The sequence below is a fragment of the Diabrotica virgifera genome, chromosome 10, assembly GCF_917563875.1.
Source record: "Diabrotica virgifera virgifera chromosome 10, PGI_DIABVI_V3a".
Lineage (NCBI taxonomy): Eukaryota > Metazoa > Arthropoda > Insecta > Coleoptera > Chrysomelidae > Diabrotica > Diabrotica virgifera.
The window spans coordinates 111852927-111874448 of record NC_065452.1 but is presented as its reverse complement, the minus strand read 5'-3'; the positions used below and the strand labels follow the sequence as shown (position 1 = coordinate 111874448).

General features: G+C 34.7%; 1 protein-coding gene across 1 annotated transcript in view; it reads left to right on the top strand.

Moving 5' to 3' along the window:
• Window positions 1-21281, top strand: part of LOC114341932 (neuroligin-like protein glit-1) — a 95651-nt gene extending 74370 nt beyond the window's left edge. Inside the window, exons 8-9 of the mRNA XM_050663298.1 lie at window positions 9526-9641; window positions 16518-21281. Coding sequence (XP_050519255.1) covers window positions 9526-9641; window positions 16518-16821 — 420 coding nt within the window. The 3' untranslated portion in view covers window positions 16822-21281. The remainder of the gene's footprint in view (window positions 1-9525; window positions 9642-16517) is intronic.
• Window positions 21282-21522: the final 241 nt, after the last annotated feature.

Below are 21522 nucleotides of genomic sequence, written 5' to 3'. Positions count from 1 at the left end.
TCAGAAACGAAACGAATACTTTAGTGAGACAAATAAAAAGGGAGCACTGGCAGAGTTTCTCAAAACATATGGAACACGACTTCTACGGAACACAAAAAGAAGTATGGAGAATGATCAGAGGGCAAAGAAAGGAGATGAACGAATTAATAAAAGCGAAACACATTCAGAAGGAAACATGGGCAGACTACTTCCGATCTCTATTTGCTAAAGGTGACGATAATGAACCACCAACACCTGAAGTTACGACAAACGAAGAAATAAACATGGAGGAAGGAGAGGTAAAGAAAGCAAGAAAATTAAAAAATAGAAAATCTCCAGGAGAGGACAGAATATCGAACGAACTCCTAAAGTACGGAGGACAAGATCTAACTAAACAACTATTAAAACTAATACAAAAAATAATAGAACAAAACAGAATACCACAAGAATGGAGATCAAGCATCCTAATACCTCTCTTCAAAAAAGGAGACAAATCAGACCCGGAGAATTACAGAGGGATTAACTTATTAAACACAACATTAAAATTAACAACAAAAGTGATAACAAACAAATTGAATGAAATTATAACATTAGCAGAAGAACAACAAGGTTTTAGGTCGGGAAGGTCATGCACTGACGCTATATTTATAATCAGGCAAGTTCAAGAGAAATCATTGGAATACAACAAACCGGCATATTTATGTTTCGTGGACCTTAAGAAAGCATTTGACAGGGTCGCATTAAAGGACGTTATCCACTTGTTATACTCGATAGAGGTACCTCTGGGAATAATTAAAGAGATAGAAAACATCTACCAGAACAACACAGTAAAAGTAAAAGTGGAAGATGAACTAACTGACCCAATTGAAGCCGGCAATGGGATAAGACAGGGGGATTCCTTGAGTCCTTTATTGTTCAACCTGATCATGGACGAAATAATAAAAAAAGTTAGGACTAAAAAAGGATACCAAATGGGAGAAAAACAACTTAAAATAATCTGCTATGCGGACGATGCAATACTAATCTCTCAAAGTGAAGATGATTTACAACGTATGCTGCACCAATTCAACATAATCGCCAGAAAATTTAACATGTTAATTTCCTTAAAAAATACAAAATGCATGGTTATAACAGCAGATCCAATAAGATGTAAATTGGAGCTTGAAGGTCAGATAATAGAACAAGTGATGGAGTTTAAATATCTAGGCATCACACTATCTAGCTACGGAAGGCTCGAAACAGAAGTGGAAGATCAAGTGAATAGAGCAAACAGAGCCGCAGGTTGCCTGAATGACACAATATGGAGAAATAAAAATATCGGAAAAGAAATGAAGGGCAGAATTTACAAAACAGTCATCAGACCAATAATGACATACGCAGCAGAAACACGACCCGACACAGAGAGGACAAAAAGATTGCTCGAAACAGCGGAGATGAAAACCCTTCGAAAAATCGATGGTAAGACTCTATGGGACAGAGCTCGAAGTACAGATATACGACGGAGATGCAAGGTGCATAACATTAATAACTGGGTAAGAAACAGAAGAATAGAATGGAATGACCACATAAGCCGAATGACAACAAATAGGGTAGTCAGGACAGCGAGAGACGGCTCCCCAATAGGAAGACGATCAGTGGGAAGACCACGAAAACGATGGAACGACAACTTACTGGAGGCACATTGAAAAAGCAGACAGTCATGTCTATACAAAAAGAAGAAGAAGAAGAATAAGACATTTTACCTAATCTATAATTCCAAAATAAAATTATTATTATACCTACTAATGGGGTACTAATACCTACCTGTTAAACTTCGAGCCGACTTGGGGGGTTTTTAAAATATACCTGGGGTATCATAAAGGACTAAAGGATTATAGTGAGCCGAGATGGGAATACCCCATTCAGTCATGTACGCTACTATTTCCTGGTCGTACCGGCGAATACAGTGACAGTGGCCGGCTGGTAAACGGTATTTTATCGTCATCGATAAGCGGTCGGCGTGTCTGAAATGTCCCGTTCTCGCATGTGATTCACTGTCGGAATTTTGAGGGGCGATAAAAATCGACTGTCCAAAATCGATGTGTGTGTATTTAGCGTTAGTGCAGTTCATAATATCCAACCCAGAATTGATACTGTGAGGAGACGTCTTGTAGAACATGACTTGCGTATTTGAAGACCAGCTACAGGCCCAACTGCAAACCACGGCAGAGTTAGATTCTAATTTACCAGATAGACCAGGGCATTTAGCACTAAAAACACCCGAATAAATAAATTTTTAAATACAGCACCTAGAGACGTGCAGTTTTTTGCATTATGTTCAGGATGACGTCAGGAAAAAAGTCTACTATCCAAAAATGGGTGGAAATGCATAATTGCACTGTAAAGTGTATAAAATGCATCCAAAATTGCATAAATATAAAAATAAAGTCAAAATCAGTATACTAAGGAACAAAATTTATTATTTGGAGGTTTTTTGGGGTCACTGAATACGATTACGCCATCAGGACTGATCCCCAGATCACCTGGTGCCCAAGGTCACGGCAAGAGACGTCATCTTCTGGAGTTTCAATGGGTTTCGGCATTAAATCGATGCAAACGGATTACTCGAGGGTTTTAGGGGTCGCTAAATACGAATATGATATCAGAATTGACCTCAAGAGTACCTGGTGCCCAGAGTCGCTATTAAGGCACGTCATCTTCTGGAGTTTCGAGGGATTTCGGCACTAAATTGATGTAACTTGACTACTCGGGGGGGTTTTTGAGGTGGTTAAACACGAAGATACCATCAGGATAGACCTTAGGATCACCTGGTGCCCAAGGTCACTGCAAGGGACGTCATCTTCTGGAGTTTCGATGGCTTTCGGTATTAAATTGATGCAAACGGATTACTTACGTGTTTTTGGGGTTGTTAAACACGTATATGATATCAGAGTATGATCTCCGGAGTATCTGGTGACCAGAATCGCTACTAGGGCGCGACATCTGGAGTTTCGAGGGTTTTCGGCATAAAATGGATGCAAATGTATTACTCGGGTAGTTTTTGAGGTCGCTAAACACGACTATGCTATTAGAACAGACCCACGGAGCACCTGGTGCCCAGGGTCACTGGAAGTGACATCTTCTGGAGTTTCGGGAAATTTCGGCATTAAATTGATGCAAATGGATTACTGAGGGTTTCTTGAGGTCGCTAAATATGAATATGCCATCAGAACTCAATCACGGAGAAACTGGTGCCCAAGGTTATTGCTAGGGGCGTCATCTTCTGGAGCTTCGAGAGTCTTCCGTACTAAATTGATGCAAACGGATTACCCATAGGTTTTTGGGGTTGCTGAACGCGAATACGCCATCATACCTCACCATCGGAGCACCGGTTGCCTAATGCAGGTCATCTTCTGTAGTTCCGAGGGTTTTCGGCATTCAATTGATGCAAACGGATTACTTACTAATCGGATTTTGGCGTTGTAGAACACGATTGTGTCATCAGAACAGACACCAGAGCACCTGGTACCTAGGGCACGTCATCTTCTGGAGTTTCGAAGGTTTTCGGTACTTAATTGATGCAAATGGATTACTCATGGGTTTTTGTGGTTTCAGAACATAAATACGCCATCAGAACAGACACCGCAGCACCTGGTGCCTAAGGCACGTTATCTTCTGTAGTTTCGATAGTTTTCGGTACTAAATTAGTGCAAACGGATTACTCTTGAGTTTTTGGGGTTGCTGAATATGAATATGCCATCAGACCCAACCCACGCAGCATCTGGTACTTACGGCAGGTCATCTTCTGGAGTTTCGAGTTTTTGTCGGTACTAAATTGATGAAAACGGATTACTCATGGGTTTCTCAGATACCTGAACACGAAAACGCTATCAGAACAGACACCGAAGCACCTGATGCATAAAGCACGTTATCTTTTGGAGGTTCGAGAGTTTTCGGTACTAAATTGATGAAAAATGAATTACTTTTTGGTTTTGAGGTTGTTGAACACGAATATGGCTTACATGAAGAATTCTGGAGTATCTAGTGATTACGGCAATCACTAATAATGTCAACGCATAATAAAACTCATGTAAAAAAATTAAATAGATCAACATAGTAGAGTTCCTATTCCGTAAACCCAAAAACCCACGAGCAATTCGTTTATATTAATTTAGTACCAAAATTTTTCTAAACTCCATAAGATGATATACCTTAGGCACCAGGTGCTCAGGTGTTTGTTCTGACAGCGTATTTGTCTTCAGTAACACCAAAAACCCATGAGTAATCCGTTTGAATCTATTTAATGCCAAAACCCTCAAAACCCCAGAAGATGACGTACCCTAGTAGCGACCCTGGGCACCAGGTATTCCGAAGTTCAATTTTGATGGCATATTCGTGTTTAGCGACCCCAAAAACCCGTAAGTAATCCATTTGCATCAATTAAATGCCGAAAACTCGAAACCCCAGCAGATGACGTGCCCTAGTAGCGACCCTGGGCACCAGGTACTCCGGTGTTCAGTTCTGATATCATATTCGTGTTTACCGACCCCAAAAAACCCGTGAGTAATCCGTTTACATCAATTTAATGACGAAAACACTCGAAACTCCAGAAGATTACGTGCCTTAGTAGGGATTCTGGGCACCAGGTACTCCGGAATTCAATTCTGATGGCATATTCGTGTTTAGCGACCCCAGAAACCCGTAATTAATCCATTTGCATCAATTTAATACCGGAAGCACTCGAAATTCTAGAAGATGACGTCCATTGCTGTGACCTTGGGCACCAGGTAATATGGTGGTCTATTCTGATGGTATATTCGTATTTGGCGACCTCAAAAACCGCCGAGTAATCCGATTGCACCAATTTAATATCGAAAGTCCAGAAGATGACGTCCCTTGGAGTGACCTTGGGCACCAGGTGATCCAGAGGTCTGTTCTGATGGCAGATTCGTGTTAAACCACCTCAAAAACCCCCCGAATAGTCCAGTTGCATCAATTTAGTGCCGAAATCTCTCGAAACTCCAGGAGATGACGTGCCTTAGTAGCGAGCCTGGGCTCCAGGTACTCCGGAGGTCAATTCTGATGGCATATTAGTACTTAGTGATCCCTAAAACCCGAGAGTAATCCGTTTGCATCGATTTAATGCCGAAAACCATCGAAACTCCAGAAGATGACGTCTCTTGCACTGACCTTGGGAACCAGGTGATCCGGGGGGTCAGTTCTGATTGCGTAATCGTATTCAGTGACCCCAAAAAGTCCCAAATAATAAATTTTGATCCATAGTATACTGATTTTGACTTTATTTTTATATTTATGCGATTTTGGATGCATTTTATGCACTTTACAGTGCAATTATGTATTTCCGCCCATTTTTAAATAGTAGACTTTTTCCTGACGTCATCCTGAACATAATGCAAAAAACTGCAAGTCTCTATGTGCTGTATTTAAAAATTTATTTATTTTGTACTAAATGCCCTCGTCTAAGAGTACAAGTAAACTGGAATAATGACGACTGGGAAAAATTCTGTTTACAGATGAATCCAGATTTTGTCTCTATAGTTCCTATCGACGTTTAAGGGTAATCAGAGACCAAATGAGCGTTACTCCCAGTGCAACATAGAGAACGACTTTATTTAATGGAGGGTGTATAATGGTTTGGAGAGGAATTTCTTTAACAGCACGGACAGATCTTATTCCATTACGTGGAAGTTCTTTAAACAGTGAAAGATACAAAACCGATATTTTATCTGAGCATGTTGTACCTTTCGCTCCTTATATTGGTAACAATTTTTTTGCTAATGCACGATAATGTAAGACCTCACGTTACACGAACTGTAACCGAATATTTACAATAGGTAAATCTTCGGATTTTGAATTGGCCACCACATAGTCCAGATCTTAACCCGATCGAATATTTGTGAGACATAATTGGTAGAAGACTACAAAAGCGTTTGCCACCTCCTAGAATCTTACAGGCGGTAGAAACAGTAGCTCTCGAGATTTGGAATGATATTGATCAAGACCAAATAGCAAACCTCATTTCGAGTATGTATCGTCGATGTGAAGCCATCATTGGAAGTATTGTAATGATTTATTTTTGTTACTTTAATGATGTTATAACTTGTACTTCTTACGATATGCTAATAAAAACGTTTTGTAATATAAAAGTACATATATCTCTTTTATTATCGAACATAAGCCAATGAATCAAAAAACAAAATGTTAAGAAAGCCTAACGCTACAATTGCGTTTTAATTTCAATATTTTATAAATGCTAGAATATTCCACAGGGTGTTCCTAGCTTTAAGAAAAAACACAGTATGATGATTACACCCGGTATACAGGGTGTCCCGAAAAGATTGGTCATAAATTATACCACAGATTCTGGAGTCAAAAATAGGTTGAAAAAAAGTTACGGCCCTTTGAAGTTACAAAATGAAAATCGATTTTTTTCGTATATCGAAAACTCTTAGATATTTTTTATTGAAAATGAACATGTGGCATTCTTATGGCAGCAACATCTTAAAAAAAATTAAAATAAAATTTGTGCATCCCATAAAAATTTTATGGTGGTTTTGTTCCCTTAAACCCCCCCCCCCCCCCAAACTTTTGTGTACGTTCCAATTAAATTATTATTGTGGCACCATTAGTTAAACACAATATTTTTAAAACTTTTTTGCTTCTTAGTACTTTTTCGATAAGCCAGTGTTTATCGAGATATTTTGAATATTTGTCGAATCCACCACATATTTGTATCATATACACTTGCGATCATAAAAAGCGGGTCACTCGATGAATTATTCAAGTTAGATGTCTCGAATTTTCTAAACCTGTTGTCCGATTTGAGTGATTTTTTTAGTATGTTATAGCCTTATTCTTTAACAATATCGCCATAATAATATTGTTGCTAGACAGGTAAATTGCCATTGTATACCTGGTGTAACAATCATACTGTGTTTATTTCTCAAAGTTCGAAACACCCCGTGGAATGTTTTAGCATAGATAAAATATTGAAATTAACACTCGATTGTAGACTTAGGCTTTCTTAACATTTTCTTTTTTGATTTATTTGTTTATGTTGGATAATAAAAAAGTTAGGCACCTTAACTAACCATGTTCTTCATCAATACGGGGTGTTTCTAAATAAGTGCGACAAACTTTAAGGGGCAATTCTGCATGAAAAAATAATGACCGTTTGCTTTATAAACGTATGACCGCAAATTCTTTGGTTTCGAGATACGGGATGTTGAATTTTTTCTTACAAACTGACGATTTATTTATTGCTCTAAAACCGGTTGAGATATGTAAATGAAATTTGGTAGATGTTAAGAGGTAGTTATGGCGCATTTTTGACATACAATTAAGAATTTTATATTCACTATTGGCGTGCATACGGGATGTATCTAAAATGTTTATACCCGTATGCACGCCAATGGTGAATATAAAATTATTAATTGTATGTCAAAAAATGCACAATAACTGACTCTTAAAACCTACCAAATTTCATTTGCATACCTCTATTGGTTTTAGATCAATAAATAAATCGTCAGTTTGTAAGAAAAATTTCAACATCCCGTATTTCGGAAACGAAGCATTTGCGGACATATGTTTATAAAGCAAACTGTCATTATTTTTTCATACAGAATTACCCCTTAAAGTTTGTCGCACTTATTTAGAAACACCCTGTATTGATGAAGAACATTGCTAGATATTAACGTGCTTAACTGTTTTATTATCCAACATAAACAAATAAATCAAAAAAGAAAATGTTAAGAGAGCCTAAGGCTACAATTGAGTTTTAATTTCAATATTTTATCTATGCTAAAACATTCCACAGGGTGTTCCGAACTTTTAGTAATAAACACAGTATGATTGTTACACCCGGTATACAACGACAATTTACCGGTCTAGCAACAATATTATTATAGCGATATTGCTAAAGAATAAGGCTATAACATACTAAAAAATCACTCAAATCGGACAACAGGTTTAGAAAATTCGAGACATCTAACTTAAATAACTCATCGAGTGACCCGTTTTTATGATCGCGAGTGTAGTTAAGTACGAGTATAGAGACCTGTTAATAATCTGAAAATTTATTTATAATTTACATTATTAGGTATATTTTGAAAAAGAAGCCACATCTCGATAAAAGGTTACTTATCAAAAAAAGACTAGGAGGCAAAAAAGTTTTAAAAACACTGTGTTTAACTAATGGTACTACAATAATAGTTTAATTGGAACGTACCCAAACATTTGTGGGTTTAAAGGAACAAAACCCCCATAACATTTTTATGTGGACATATTAAAAAAGAAGCCGCATCTTGATAAAAGCTGGCTTATCGAAAAAATACTAAAAGGCAAAAAAGTTTTAAAAACGGTATGTTTAACTAATGGTACCACAATAATGAATTAATTGGAACGTACACAAAATTTGGGGGGGGGGGGTTAAGTTTAAGGGAACAAAACCCCCATAATATTTTTATGGGGTAGACAAATTACGCTATAATTTTGTTTTAAGATGTTCCTGCCATAAGAATGCCACATGTCGATTTTCAATAAAAACTCTGTAATAGTTTTCGATATATTGAAAAAAATCGATTTTCATTTTGTAACTTCAAAGGGCTGTAACTTTTTTTATGAGCACATTTGTACTAAGGTAAGTTAGGTTCAATCGAACTATTTTTGATCCCACAATGTGTGGTATAATTTATGACCATTCTTTTCGGGACACCCTGTATAATAACATGTACGTGTCTACCAACATTACTAAAGCAATATTCTTAAAGAATAAGGCTATAACATATTAAAAAAACCACTTAAAATCGGACAACAGGTTTAGAAAATTCGAGACATCGAAAATGTCCCAATTTTAAGATGGTGCGTTAATTTCTTGGAGGTTACATTTTTGAACGGGATGTGCCAAACGTATTAATAATAGTATGAGAAAATACGTGCGTTTTGGAAAAGATAGTATAGTCTGTTCGCTAAACTCAGACGCAACTTTCTAGATATTTTAGTCGGTAATTTTGCCAATTTTAGTAAAATTGGCAAAAAATAATTACTAAATAGTTAATAATCACTAAATAGTTAGTAATTTTGCCAATTTTTGCAAAATTCGCAAAAAACAAAAAAAATATCGACTAAAATATCTAGCCAGTTGCGTCTGAGTTTAGCGAACCGACTATAAGATTATTTCATTCATAGAAGATTCTGACCAATAGAAAGTAAAAATTAAAGTGATAATTTTTGATAATGTCCCGTCGTCAAGTATATTACGTCAGATGCCCTTCGTTGCTACGAAAAAATACATTCAGTGACATAACAACAATTACTGTTTTAAAAGTTGTAAAAGTGATGACTTTCAACCGTCAAATATTTATAACAACTGTGTGTTTAACTGTAGTAATTTGTACTTAAATAAATTACAATAAAATTTTGGTTTGGAACAGTTTTGACATAATTTTGACATTTTTGACAAATTAAAACTGTCAAAGTGTCACTCGGGAAAAATTCGATAATTTTAGAGCTCTTGTGCAATTACTACTGATAATGTTTTTTTTTTAGTTTTGGTGGGAACCAAGAGCACCGTTGCAGATAGCATTCTGGAGTGTTTCAGGAGCTTGCTTGCTGTTAATTGTTCTTCTTGTCATTTGCTGTATTTTATGGAGGAACGCAAAGAGGTAAGGAAGGTAATAAAATCGTTGTTGCCTTAATGTAGAAGGTTTCCGGTCTGTAGTTGGTTGGAGTAGTCAAATCTTTTTTAAAATTCGTATTTTACTTTAACTGTAGGTAAGTCACTACTAACTGAAGTAGCTTTCAAATTGGGTTCACAGTTCACAGTGTACTTAGCTTTTTCTCTCTGATATACTACATTGTGTTTAATGAGAATCAATCCACACTAGACCGCGGCAACACTGTAACGTACTGAATTTTGTGTGTATGCAGAATTATTCGGTGCAAACACAGTTAGTTACTGGTCAATAAAGGATCTGCTCTGTCTATAATTGAACAGATTTGGAATTTTTTGGGTCTATTATTGAACGACTATACAATACTACTAAATAACGTTCCCAATATTTAGACAAAGCACTAAAAAGCCCAAAACCTAGGAATTTTGTGCAGTAAGATGAATCGTCATGCAACTTTTTGCATTCAATTAGAGAGAGTGTCAGGCAATTTTGTGAGCTAAATTGATCTCCGGCAAAAAAATTTGTGCATGAGAAAATGCATTTTCAAAGTGCATCTCAAAGAGATGGAAAATGAAAAATTTAGAACTCTGGAAATATTGACGGAAATGAGTTCAATTTTTATATTTGGGGGTTTTGGAGGTCAGTGAACACAAATTTCATGACGGCGATGGTCTCCGAGGTACCTGGTGCCCAGGGTGGAGCTCGTCGCCTGGGACGATCGAATAATTCCCGAAATGAAGATTGGATCGAAAAACTGAAAAATACGCGTTTATAATTTTTCAAAAATCTATCGAATGACACTAAAGACGGCTCCCCACTCCATCCCCTGGAGGTGCGGTGGGGGTAACTTTGAAATCTTAAACGGAAACGCCCATTTGTTATTACAGATTTGGATTACTTACGTAAAAATAAACAAATTTTATTCGAGAATTTTTTTCGAATTGTGGATATATGGCGCTATAATTGGAAAAAACGATTTATCGTGATACCATAGGTAAATTATAGAAACGGTCTAATATCTCGAGAAATACACTTCCAAATAAAAGACCAAAAAATACGTATTTAATATTTTTCAAGAACCTATCGAATAACATCAAACACGACTCTCCACTCCACCTCCTGGAGGTGGGGTGGGGTGGGGTTAACTTTAAAATCTTAAATAGGAATCCCCATGTTTTATAGCAGATTTGGATTCCTCATGAAAAAATAAGTAATATTTATTCGAAACATTTTTTAGAATTGTTAATAGATGGCGCTAATAAATAGTGTTTTTCCGATTATAGCGCCATCTATCTATAATTCGAAAAATGTCTCGAATAAGAGTTGCTTACTTTTACGTAAGCAATCCAAATCTGCAATAACAAATGGGGGCTCCTATTTAAGATTTTAAAGTTACACCTCACCCCACCTTCAGGAGGTTGAGTGGAGGGCCGCGTTTTATGTTATTCGATAGGTTCTTAAAGAATATAAAAGACGTATTTTTTGGTTTTTTATTTGGAAGTGTATTTCTCGAGATATTAGACCGTTTCTATAATTTACCTATGGTATCACGAAAAAATCGTTTTTTCCGATTATAGCGCCATCTATACACAATTCTAAAAAATGTCTCGAATAAGAGTTGCTTACTTTTACGTAAGCAATCCAAATCTGCAATAACAAATGGGGTTTCATGTTTAGTGTCATTCGATAGATTTTTGAAAAATATTGAACATGTATTTTTCAATTTTTCGATCCAATCTTCATTTCGCGAATTATTCGATCGTCCCGCGAATTATTCGGTCGTCCCAGGCGACGAGTTCCACCCTGGGCACAAGGTACCTCGGAAACCATCGCTGTCATGAAATTCGTGTTCAGTGACCTCCAAAACCCCCAAGTATAAAAATTGAACTAATTTCCTTCAATATTTCCTGAGTCCTAAATTTTTTATTTTCCATCTCTTCGAGATACACTTTAAAGATGCTTTTTCTCATGCACAAAAAAGGTTGCCGGAGATCAATTTAGTTCACAAAATTGCCTGACACTCTCACAAATCGAATGCAAGAAGTTGCATGACGATTCATCTGACTGCACAAAATTCTTACGTTTAATGCTTCGTTGCTTTGTCTATATCCTTTCTTATATCTATCTATCGATCTAATCAGCCACAAACGCCCATTCCTGAGTATATGCCTCCCCTGTTAATCTCCATTGGTCTCTATTCTGGGCGATCTGCATCCAGTTCTTTCCTGCCGTTCTCTTAAGGTCGTCCGTCCATCTTATCTGTGGTCGTCCTATTTTTCTTTTGTGTTCCCATGGTCGCCAGTGTAGAATTCGCTTATTCCATCTTTCATCTTTTTGTCGCAGAGTATGACCGGCGAAGTTACATTTAAGTTTTGCATGTCTTGATGCATCGTTCACCTTTGTTTTTTCTCTGATCCATGAGTTTCTTTTCCTGTTTGTAAGACTGATACCCAGCATCTGTATTTCCATTACTCTTCATGTTTTGGATATCCTGTCGATGTTCTCCTGTGTGAAAGTCTGTTTGTGAGCCAAATGTGATACCTGGTAATATGCACTGGCCTGGTTGAATACTTTCGTTCGCATATATTGATGGTACTTTTTATTTTTTAGAATATATGATAGTTTACCAAATGATGCCCATGCTAATCTAGTTCTTCTTTTTATTTCTTCTGTTTGGTTGTCCCTGTTCAGCTTTATTATCTGTCCTAGGTATATGTATTCTGCCACCTACTCTAATTTATTCTGTTTGACTACTATTTCTAATTTGTCTTGGTTTTACTATAGTTCATTTCTAGGCCTACCTCTGTCGCTTTTGTTCCTCAAACGTCTTCTGTAACTCTTCCTTCTTATCTGTTATCAGGACTATCATCATCATCATGGCTTATTCACTCCTGGCGGAGTGTTCGCCGCCCTTTTCAGCTCTCTGATTCATTTGTTGCGGAGAATCAGTCCGCTGTTGTCTTTTATTATTATAGCAGCATATTGTGTGACTTGGCCCTGTCTACAATTTTCCTCCATTCTTTCCGGTCCTTACAACGCTCCTTCCAATTGTAGATTCTCAGCTTCTTTATATCTCCTAGGACTTGATCTCTCCATCTTGTTTTGGGTCTTCCCCTTGGTCTCCCTGTTGTTGGTCTCCAGCCTGTTATTCGCTTTAGCGTAGAGTCTAGGTTAGCTCTTTCTGTGTGTCCCAGCCACCTGAACCTTTGCGCCTTCACGAACTTGATTATGTCTTCACCCTGGATGACTTCTTTAATTTCTTCATTTGTTAATCTTCTAAATTCGCCTACACTTATCCTCATCGGTCCCATTTAAGTTTTGCAACTTGTCATGCAGAATTCTGCATGCTGATACCGTAGACTTCAGATGGTAAGGTTTCTTGACCTTAGCATGATCAAATATTCGTTACATGTAATGTAATTTTTCGTGTAAAAGTCCTTTGTGCTTGTAATAGATGTTTTTAACTTTTCCTACCTCAAAAACAACAGCAAAGTTGAGCATTTTTTCAACAGCCAGACAAGGTTTTTTTCCATCAATTAAAAAAACTGCATAAGAAATAGAAGTATTTTTATATAATATCGTACATGGGATCCATCTCTCTTCATAGTGGTATTTTGAACCTTTTGACCATAGCTCTGAAGATGGCTTTATAAGCCGAAAGCGCTCAGCTAGGAATTATTTCATTTACACACTTCAAACATACACTTCTCCCTATTTACCTGTAGTCATAAGTGTTTACAAAACTATTTCAGTCTTTACATATTTAAAAAAGAAAGGTAGAGATATATATTCACCTAACATAGTCAAGCTAATCTATGTATATCCACCCTGTTAGTAGAACTCCATCTCTAGTCCTTCTGCGAACCTTTCTCAGTAGTCTCCTGTTGTTTTTGTTATCAATCGATGGGTTTCAGTCCTTGTTCTCTTATATTCTTGATATGATTCATTCGTTTTTTCTGATTTACATTTTAAGAAATCTTTTTATACATTTTTGTTTAATTTCTAATGTAAACCAAGATGTTTTTCTTGACCATTTTTTATTTTTGTGTATTGCTTCCACGTTGTTGTTTCCTTTCATTTTCGATATTTTCTAATTCTATCTTCTGCATAAGGTTTTTATTGAGTAGTCTCTTAAATTTTTAATTGTTATTATTCTTCAGTCTTCTTTTATTAAATCTCTCTTTCCATCTGTAATTGAATCTGATTTTACTAAGTACCAAAGGGTGGTCGCTTCCAACATTGGATGACGTCAGGATTCTCACATCCATTGTTTATGGTGTATTTTCTGTTTGTTATCACAATCTATCATTGATCTTTATCCACTGGTATTTTCGAAGTGTATTTATGCTGAGTTTATAGTCAAATAACGTGTTAGTTATTCTTAGTTCGTTTGTTGTGCAGCAGTTCACCATTCTTTTTCCGTTCTCATTGCTGATTCTTTCGTCAAACCTTTGTTTTATTCTATGTATTACTTCGTCTCCTATTCTGATATTGCAATTCCCCAATAATATGAATAGTTCATTTTGTTTTACTTCGTTTTCCAGTATTGTCGATATTAATAGAACATGTTGATAGAATGTTAATAGAATGAACATGTTAATAGAACAAGAACTGTGCAATAACTTATTTGACTATAACTTGATAAATCAATCTCCATATGCCTTTTACCTCCATCTTGGAGCTACGTGTGTACCATAAGGAGTGCCCAATTTTAAAAAATTGGGCCAAATTTTCAAAACGTCCTTTACTTAATCATCACATTAAGTCATAATGATATTTGAACCTCATACAGTCAAAACGTCTGTACATATATTCTGGAAGATGCAACTGCTGTATTATTCCAAATCGACATCAATGCGGTCTAGTGGAAACTCAGTAAGAACTAAACAAGAGGTGAAAATTATTAATGATGTATTTTTTACTATTATTTATACTTCTCAAGGAAAACGCTGGAGTTAGTTATATGAGAGAGAAATTTGAGTATATATTTTAATAAAAACATGTTTCTACAGGGTGATTGATTAGTGGGGTAAAGCTCCGTAGATCCGTTATAGTAATATATAGCAATAAAAGTTAATAACAAAAATTGTAGCCAACTTTGAGCTTCACATTTTAAAATTAATTAGAATGTTACAGTGTGTTCAATAACATAGTGACAGACCAAACTTATGTTTTTTTTAAATGGTGCACCGTGTATTTTATTTTATATTCGAAATCTTCTTAACTTCTCCATTACAAAAATATAAAGGTTTGTTATGTTATACATGGTATTTACAAAGTTATAACCAATTTAATATGAAAATCGTAACAAGTTCAACTCACTGTGTAAATAAAAATAAGCACAAAAGCCATGGGTTATTGATGCCATATTTTTTTATTTATTGTCAAAATTTTCATAAATGATTTTAAATAGAACACCATGTATTTTATATCACTATCGAAAAGTACCATTACCGTACTTTAATTTTTATATAACATTTCCTATGTCTAAATTTATTATTTTTAGAGATGTTTTAATATTTCAGAGCAAATTATTAATTACGGGTCTAAATATTTCCAAATTTTAAGCAAGCCATGACTGAATTGTCTAAAACTGACAATTTACGATTACTGATTATCAATCTGGTAATAAATGTATCAATGTGCAAATAAAGAAAGAAATATAATTTATTAGTAATAAATTTTACAAAAAAAACACAATCACAACATATAACATTTTTGAAACAATTAAAAACTACTTTTGTATGTAAGTGTAACAAATAAAAAAAATTATTAGTTATAAATTTTACAAAAAAAAAAACACAAACACAAAATACATTTTGTGAAAACAAAAAAAACTACTTTTGTATGGTAATGTAACAATTTAACAAATAAAGAATGAAAAATAATTTATCAGTAAAAAATTTTACAAAAATAAACATGAACGCAAAATACAACATTTTTGAAAAAATTAAAAGCTACTTTTAATAAAACATTTTAAATACTATATAAGTTGTTCAAAATGACCACCTAACAAATTTATAATAATAGTCTCCTAACACATTTATGCCTGCCTAAAAACGGCCATTGAATGAGTTACTTGCACTACGAAGAATTTGTAAATTAACACTTCAAAATATACTTTGTATTCTATTTTTTATCTTATCTCTTGTTGTTGGAGGCATTTTATAACGTTCATTCTTAAAGAACCCCAAAAAGATCGGTCCTGTTTATTAAATTCTGGTAATCTGGGTGGCCACGCTACTGGTCCATGGAAACATGAAAATATCTCGAAAACTAATAAATTTAGACATATGGAATGTTGTATACAAATTAAAGTACGGTAATGGTACTTTTCGATAGTGATATAAAATACAGGGTGTTCCATTTAAAATTACTGAGAAAATAATTTACTTGTGGTTTGACTCACCCTGTATTCAATTTAAAGAAATTTAGCAATATCAATCATTTATGAAAATTTTGACAGTAAATAAAAAAATATGGCATCAATAAACCATTGCCTTTGTGCTTATTTTTATTTATACAGGGAGTTGAACTTGTTACGATTTTGATATAAAATTGGTTATAACTTATAACTTTGTACATACCCTGTATAGCATAACAAACCTTTATATTTTTGTGATGGGACAGTTAAGAAGATTTCGAATATAAAGTAAAATATAGGGTGTTCCATTTAAAAAAAACATAAGTTTGGTCTGCCACTATGATATCGAACACCCTGTAACATTCTAACTAATTTTGTAATGTGAAGCTCAAAGTTGGCTACAATTTTTGTTATTAACTTTTATCGCTATCTATTACTATAACGGATCTACGGATCTTTACCCCACTAATCAATCACCCTGTATAATAGAATAATTTTGTTAGGTCATCAGACAGATACTACAACCCCTATCTTTACACTGACAATGACACAGACAACGATGGCATCGAGAACAACCGCAGTCCTGAAGTGAATGAGTACATAGAGAAATATGGTACTCGCATAATACCTCCCCGTTCCAACAGCGAGTCTTCATTCCACAGTGTTTCTATGAAAGAGATGCAAGGATTTGTGAATAGCAACCCTAATGTAGAGTCTCGTCCTCCTAGACAAGGTACGCCCACTGTACCGGTTAAACGGAAAAAACCATCTGAGTTCCCTCCAAGCATTCCTCAAACAGACGTTTAGAAAAGTTGTACTTTGATTTCAAAAAGCTTTGAAATTTGGGCAATATTTAAATATTCAATCATTTATAATCTTCACGGTACAAAAACAAGGTCAATAGAGAGTTTTTAGACTCTCTACTTTTTGACGTACGTTAAACGTAAAATGTTTTACTTCTCATACGCATTGAGTAATAAATAAGGGATAACGTTTTTACTGTAAACCGTTTTTGAATCCTTTCAGAAACTACGGACACAGATTAACGTTAATTGACATTTGACAAACGTAACATATAAAACAATAGTTGTGTGCTATAACCTATTTTATTTGAATTATTTGCCATAATCGAAGAAAATATTGAAAATTTATTAAGACGACGAAGACACAAGGAACTAATAGATCACAATTTGATAAAGGTTTAATTCGTCATAATATTTCTGATCCTTTTTTAAGTGATGTAATTTAGAATTATTCTAACAGGGTTTTTTTTTAATTAATTTGATGACTTTGGTAGGGACCAATTAGCCAGACAATCTAACAGGGTTGCCAAGCAGATTATATTACCTGTTTATTAATTGATCGTTTTTAAGAAAAACAAATTTTGACTACAGTTTTATAGATCATTACTATATTTTTAATTTTAGTTTTCTTACGTAAGTAATACGTTATTTTTCTGTTAATGCGCATGAGCAGAATAACGTTTAACGTTATTGAAATAAGGGGCTTAAAGACTCTAATAGCAACATCGTTTTAAACGTTTTGGCGAACGTTACGTGAAAATATGTTATCTACTAATATTTAATGGGAATAAGTCACAATTTTAAGTAAAAATTAGTTATACATGGTTTCTGAGGTGGACAACAAAATCTCAACTCTAACGTATTTTCAATTAAAATTGTGCTTATTCCAATTAAATACGGTATATAACAGAAATGCGGCAAGGAAATAGCTTCAAGATTCAAGACCAAAGTTAAAATAAGTATTAGAAAGGGTTTATACAACCCTCGTGTTAAGTTGGTAGATTGCCATGATACGTTGCAGGGTTGGTATGTCGAGTTGAAACACTGACTCTAACTTATAACTTTATTTATGATTTACAACATCCATCAACATGAGGTTACTAAGATGTTGTTTCGCGGGGTAGTCCTTCAGGACACCCTTCTCGCAGGACGGCTCACTAGCATAGTAACGATCTTAATCTTACTATGAATAATGACAATACTATAATCCTCAATTTAATCCCTCTGTGGGCTATTTATCTCTTCTTCTAACTCGGACTTTGGAAGTAAACTATACGTGAGTATCTGCGAGGTTACACAAACAAACTTCGTCAATCAACCTTCGTTTTGTTTGTGTATGTAGAAACAATATCTTTTGTAACAACCTAAATTACTTAAAATTATATACATTTTTTCGATACATATTATATTATACAGTAAGGGTTTTTTCCCTTACTGTACACGCGGCTAAGATCAATCGCACTTCAGTTTATTCTTGTCCTTTCTGTATACAGTGTGGAAGGCACTTACGGAATAAAATTATGTGTGTCTTTGTTTCAAAAAATTATAAAAATCGCTGAGAGCCATCGATTTTTATATAAATGTGCACTTTTTAAACATAAATTTAAATGTACAGGGTGATTCATGCAAGCCTAGCAGAGACCGTAAGGTTTATTTTTAATGGAGCACCCTGTATATTTTTATAATTTTTAAAAGCTGCTGAACAACCTGATTTTAACGAACTATATCATGTATATAGGTATATTATGAATAATACAGGGTGAAATTTTTAAATTATAAAATATGGAAACCACTTATGGAATAAAATTGTTTGTGTCCTTATTTTAGAAAATTATAAAAAATCCTATGACACGTCAACTTTTAAATTCAAATGAGCGATTTATCAATATAAATTTAAATATACAGGGTGATTCACGCAAGTATGACACAGTCCATGATTTTTAGTTTTGATGAATCACCCTCTATATTGTTATGTTCTTAGAAGCTACTTAACAACCTCATCTCAAAAAAGTATATTATGTAGGGTCTCTTATGAATCATACAAGGTGAAATTAGACATTAAATATTCAAAATCAAATATTTTGATACTTAATTTAGAAAAATTTTGTATTTAGCTAATTTAAAAAATAATACTACGATTTAAAGTAAGATAAATTATTAATTTCAAACATAAAAATATACAGGGTGTTTCATTAAAATTAAAGATCATGAACTATGCTAGACTTGCATGAATCACCCTGTATATTTAAATTTATGTTTAAATAGTGCACACTTGAATTTCAAAGTTGACGAATCCTAGTGTTTTTTATAATTTTTTAAACTAAGGACACAAACAATTTTATGCCATAAGTGGTTTCCATACATTAAAATTTAAAAATTTCACCCTGTATTATTCATAATATACTCTACATGATGTAGTTCGTTGAAATCAGGTTGTTCAGCAGTTTTTAAAAGTGTAAAAACATATAGGGTGTTCCATTAAAAATAAAGCTTGTAGACTATGCTAGGCTTGCGTGAATTACCCTGTTTAATTAAATTTATGTTTAAAAAGCGCATATTTATATATAAAAATCGACGGGTCTCAGCGTTTTTTATAATTTTTTAAAACAAAGACAGAAATAATTTGATTCCATAAGTGCCTTCCACCCTATACCGGGTGTCCACTTATATTTTCCCCCATTTTAACTGCCTATAACTTCTAAACGGCTCAAGATAGAAATATGCGGTTTTCGCAGAAATGTTTTATTTTAGTAAAAGTTTTGTTTACCCTGTGATACGCCTGATTTAATGGGAAACTATGTGGAAGTTGCTGTGTTATATTTTACTTTGGAACTAGCGATCTTCAATGTAGGATTTCATAATTAAGTAGTAGGAGGTTGGAAGAATGATTTTGAGTTTGTAGGAGTAGGAGGTTGTATAAGTGTCCAGTATGCCATACTCTATCAAATGCCTTTTCTACAACCACGAATGCCGCTGTGCAATATTTTTTTCCTCAATAGCGGTAAGGATTTTTGTTATATGTAATTCTATGAGTCTGTCGTGTCGTGGAGTGTCTCTCTCTAAAACCAAACTGGTGTATGGGTATTTCTACATCTAGGTTAAAGTCCTTCTTCAGTCTATCAAGTATTGATGAGATTTCGAAGATTTTGAACATTGTCGACCAATCGATAGGATGATGTTATATTGGAGGTGTGCCCGGTTTGTGAATCATTATTATTTGCGCAAATTTCCAAGTGATTGGAAAATATGTCAGTCTGAATGCACTATTATGTGTTGTAGTTAACATGGCTTATCTGAAGATTTTTCAGTATTAATCCAGATCAGGATATAGTAACGTCATATATTTATTTCGGGGAGCCCATTCCATAAATATATTGTAATACGAAAACCATACAAATGGATTTTTAGTACGTAATATCTTGCACAAACCATTTCTATTGTTCTGAAGCTATTTTCTTGGCATTTTAATGTTATTTACAATCTTTAATGGGAAATAACCACAGTTTCAACTGAAAATACTTTTATTTTGACGTTTCAATTTCTACTCCGGAACTAGGAAGTGGTATTATGGTTAATTCCCATTATATGTAGTAAAGACAAAATTTTTGTAATTAGATTTCTAGAAAACTATGTAATTTGTACATAAACACATTTTATACTTATACCAGCCAAAGCCTATAATTTTCGAAACTCTAATGTCAGTTGAACAAGGAAAATACAGCCCTCATTTCTTATAGTAGAAGAAAATACCCAGTGATAGAGAAAACAAGAGGACATTTGTATATTGTGTGTTATTGATTTGTGTAAAGAACTGTTCGGCAGTAAATGTGGAATGTGATCACAATTTTTTAATTAGCTAATCCTGAAAAGTCGAATTACAGAAATAAACAGCTTTCTATTATTAATTTCCGTGTCAAGGAAAACCACCCACAAAGTTTAAGAAATATTTTATCTTTTTACTTTTTTTTCTTACTTATATCACATTAAAACTATTGTGTATTGAGTAACGCGTACGGGATGCAATAAAACACCTAAAAAATAATAAATCTCCAGGAAGTGATGGTATACCCGCGGAACTTAATAAATATGGAGGTGCTACTCTGGCTAATGAAATATATAAAGTAATACTGAGAGCCTGGAATGAGGAACAAATCCCGGAAGAGTGGTGTATTGGAATCATTTTCCCGCTACACAAAAAGGGTGATCAATTAGAATGTAGAAACATAGGGAAATAACCCTCCTTAATACAGCTTACAAAATCAAAGTGGTTTTAGGCGTGGTCGATCAACAACAGACCAGATCTTTGTGCTAAGGCAAATACTGGAAAAAAACATTGAATTCAATATCGACACATACCATCTTTTCGTAGATTTTAAATCGGCCTATGATAGTGTCCTAAGAAATAAATTGTATGAAGCCATGGATGAATTCCACATCCCTGATAAACTGATAAGATTGGTTAAGGCTACAATGCGTAAAGTTGTTTGAAAAGTCGAAATACAGGGCCAACAATCACAGTCGTTTGAAAAGCATGTTGGGCTGCGACAGGGAGATGAGCTGGCGTGTCTTCTCTTCAACATAGCTCTGGAAAAGGCGGTCAGAGATGCCCGAATAGACAACAGAGGAAATATTTTTAATAAATCATCCCAAATTTTGGCATATGGAGATGACGTGGACCTAGTTGCCCGCACAACACGCAAGCTAG